Consider the following 2500-nt stretch of genomic DNA (forward strand, 5'->3'; position numbering starts at 1 on the left):
CCCCTTCTAACCCACCCAACCCCCCAACTTCCTCCCCCCCTTCTAACCCACCCAACCCCCTCTCACCCTAAGTTACGGCTGTCGACCCCCACCCAACCCCCCAACCTCCTCCCCCCTTCTAACCCACCCAACCCCCCAACCTCCTCCCCCCTTCTAACCCACCCAACCCCCCAACCTCCTCCCCTTCTATCCCACCCAACCCCCAACTTCCTCCCCCCTTCTAACCCACCCAACCCCCCAACCTCCTCCCCCCTTCTAACCCACCCAACCCCCCAACCTCCTCCCCTTCTATCCCACCCAACCCCCAACTTCCTCCCCCCTTCTAACCCACCCAACCCCCCAACCTCCTCCCCCCTTCTAACCCACCCAACCCCCCAACCTCCTCCCCTTCTATCCCACCCAACCCCCAACTTCCTCCCCCCTTCTAACCCATCCAACCCCCTCTCACCCCAGGTCACGGCTGTCCACCCCCACCCAACCCCCCAACCCCCCAACCTCCTCCACTTCTATCCCACCCAACCCCCAACTTCCTCCCCCCTTCTAACCCACCCAACCCCCCAACCTCCTCCCCCCTTCTAACCCATCCAACCCCCTCTCACCCCAGGTCACGGCTGTCCACCCCCACCCAACCCCCCAACCCCCCAACCTCCTCCCCTTCTATCCTACCCAACCCCCAACTTCCTCCCCCCTTCTAACCCACCCAACCCCCCAACCTCCTCCCCCCTTCTAACCCATCCAACCCCCTCTCACCCCAGGTCACGGCTGTCCACCCCCACCCAACCCCCCAACCCCCCAACCTCCTCCCCTTCTATCCCACCCAACCCCCAACTTCCTCCCCCCTTCTAACCCACCCAACCCCCCAACCTCCTCCCCCCTTCTAACCCATCCAACCCCCTCTCACCCCAGGTCACGGCTGTCCACCCCCACCCAACCCCCCAACCTCCTCCCCCCTTCAAACCCACCCAACCCCCTCTCACCCTAGGTCACCCAACCCCCCAACCTCCTCCCCCCTTCTAACCCACCCAACGCCCCAACCTCCTCCTCCCTTTCACCCTAGGTCACGGCAGTCCACCCCCCACCCAACCCCCAACCTCCTCCCCCCTTTCACCCTAGGTCACGGCATCCCCCCAACCTCCTCCCCTTCTAACCCACCCAACCCCCCAACCTCCTCCCCCCTTCTAACCCACCCAACCCCCCAACCTCCTCCCCCCTTCTAATCCACCCAACCCCCCAACCTCCTCCCCCCCTTCTAACCCACCCAACCCCCCAACTTCCTCCCCCCCTTCTACCCCACCCAACCCCCTCTCACCCTAAGTTACGGCTGTCGACCCCCACCCAACCCCCCAACCTCCTCCCCCCTTCTAACCCACCCAACCCCCCAACCTCCTCCCCCCTTCTAACCCACCCAACCCCCCAACCTCCTCCCCTTCTATCCCACCTAACCCCCAACTTCCTCCCCCCTTCTAACCCACCCAACCCCCCAACCTCCTCCCCCCTTCTAACCCACCCAACCCCCTAACCTCCTCCCCTTCTATCCCACCCAACCCCCAACTTCCCCCCCCCCTTCTAACCCACCCAACCCCCCAACCTCCTCCCCCCTTCTAACCCACCCAATCCCCCAACCTCCTCCCCTTCTATCCCACCCAACCCCCAACTTCCTCCCCCCTTCTAACCCACCCAACCCCCCAACCTCCTCCCCCCTTCTAACCCATCCAACCCCCTCTCACCCCAGGTCACGGCTGTCCACCCCCACCCAACCCCCCAACCTCCTCCCCCCTTCAAACCCACCCAACCCCCTCTCACCCTAGGTCACCCAACCCCCTAACCTCCTCCCCCATTCTAACCCACCCAACGCCCCAACCTCCTCCCCCCTTCTAACCCACCCAACCCCCTCTCACCCCAGGTCACGGCAGTCCACCTCTACCCGGCGTACGAGGCAGGCGCCAGACCCTCCCGCGACCTCGCCCTCGTCAGACTGGAGAAGCCGGTGCTGTTCTCCCGAAAGCTGGTTCCCGCGTGCGTCCTAACGGGGTCTTTCCCGAGGCACGACGTGGCCGCGGTGAGTGACGGGGGCTGGGAGGGGGGAGGGGGGCTGCGAGGAGTGGGGGTTGATATCGGGGAGGGGGAGAAGGGGGCTGATATGGGGGGGAGGGAGAAGGGGGGCTGTTATGGGTGAGGGGGAGAAGGGGGGCTGTTATGGGGGGAGGGAGAGAAGGGAGCTAACAGGGGGGAGGGGGAGAAGGGGGCTGATAGGGGGAAGGGGGATGCTATGGGGAGGGGGTGAAGGGAGCTGATAGGGAGAGGGGAAGAAGGGGGCTGATAGGGGGAGGGGGAGAAGGGGTTGGTATGCAGGAGGGGGAGAAGGGGGCTGAAATGAGGTTGTGGGAGAAGGGGGCTGTTAAGGGGGAGAAGGGGAAGGGGGAAGATATAAACACTACCTTTATTATCATCATTATCATTATGAATAAGTTGAGCATCGTCATCATCATAACAATAATGA

At 63.8% G+C, this 2500-nt stretch overlaps 1 protein-coding gene across 1 annotated transcript in view; it reads left to right on the plus strand.

The window, feature by feature from the left end:
• The window catches only part of LOC113811499 (uncharacterized), an 18343-nt gene that overhangs the window by 13759 nt on the left and 2084 nt on the right, over nt 1-2500 (plus strand). Inside the window, exon 11 of the mRNA XM_070122848.1 lies at nt 1904-2059. Within this exon, the coding sequence (XP_069978949.1) occupies nt 1904-2059 (156 nt within the window). The remainder of the gene's footprint in view (nt 1-1903; nt 2060-2500) is intronic.

This window comes from Penaeus vannamei, chromosome 6 (assembly GCF_042767895.1).
Source record: "Penaeus vannamei isolate JL-2024 chromosome 6, ASM4276789v1, whole genome shotgun sequence".
Taxonomy (NCBI): domain Eukaryota; kingdom Metazoa; phylum Arthropoda; class Malacostraca; order Decapoda; family Penaeidae; genus Penaeus; species Penaeus vannamei.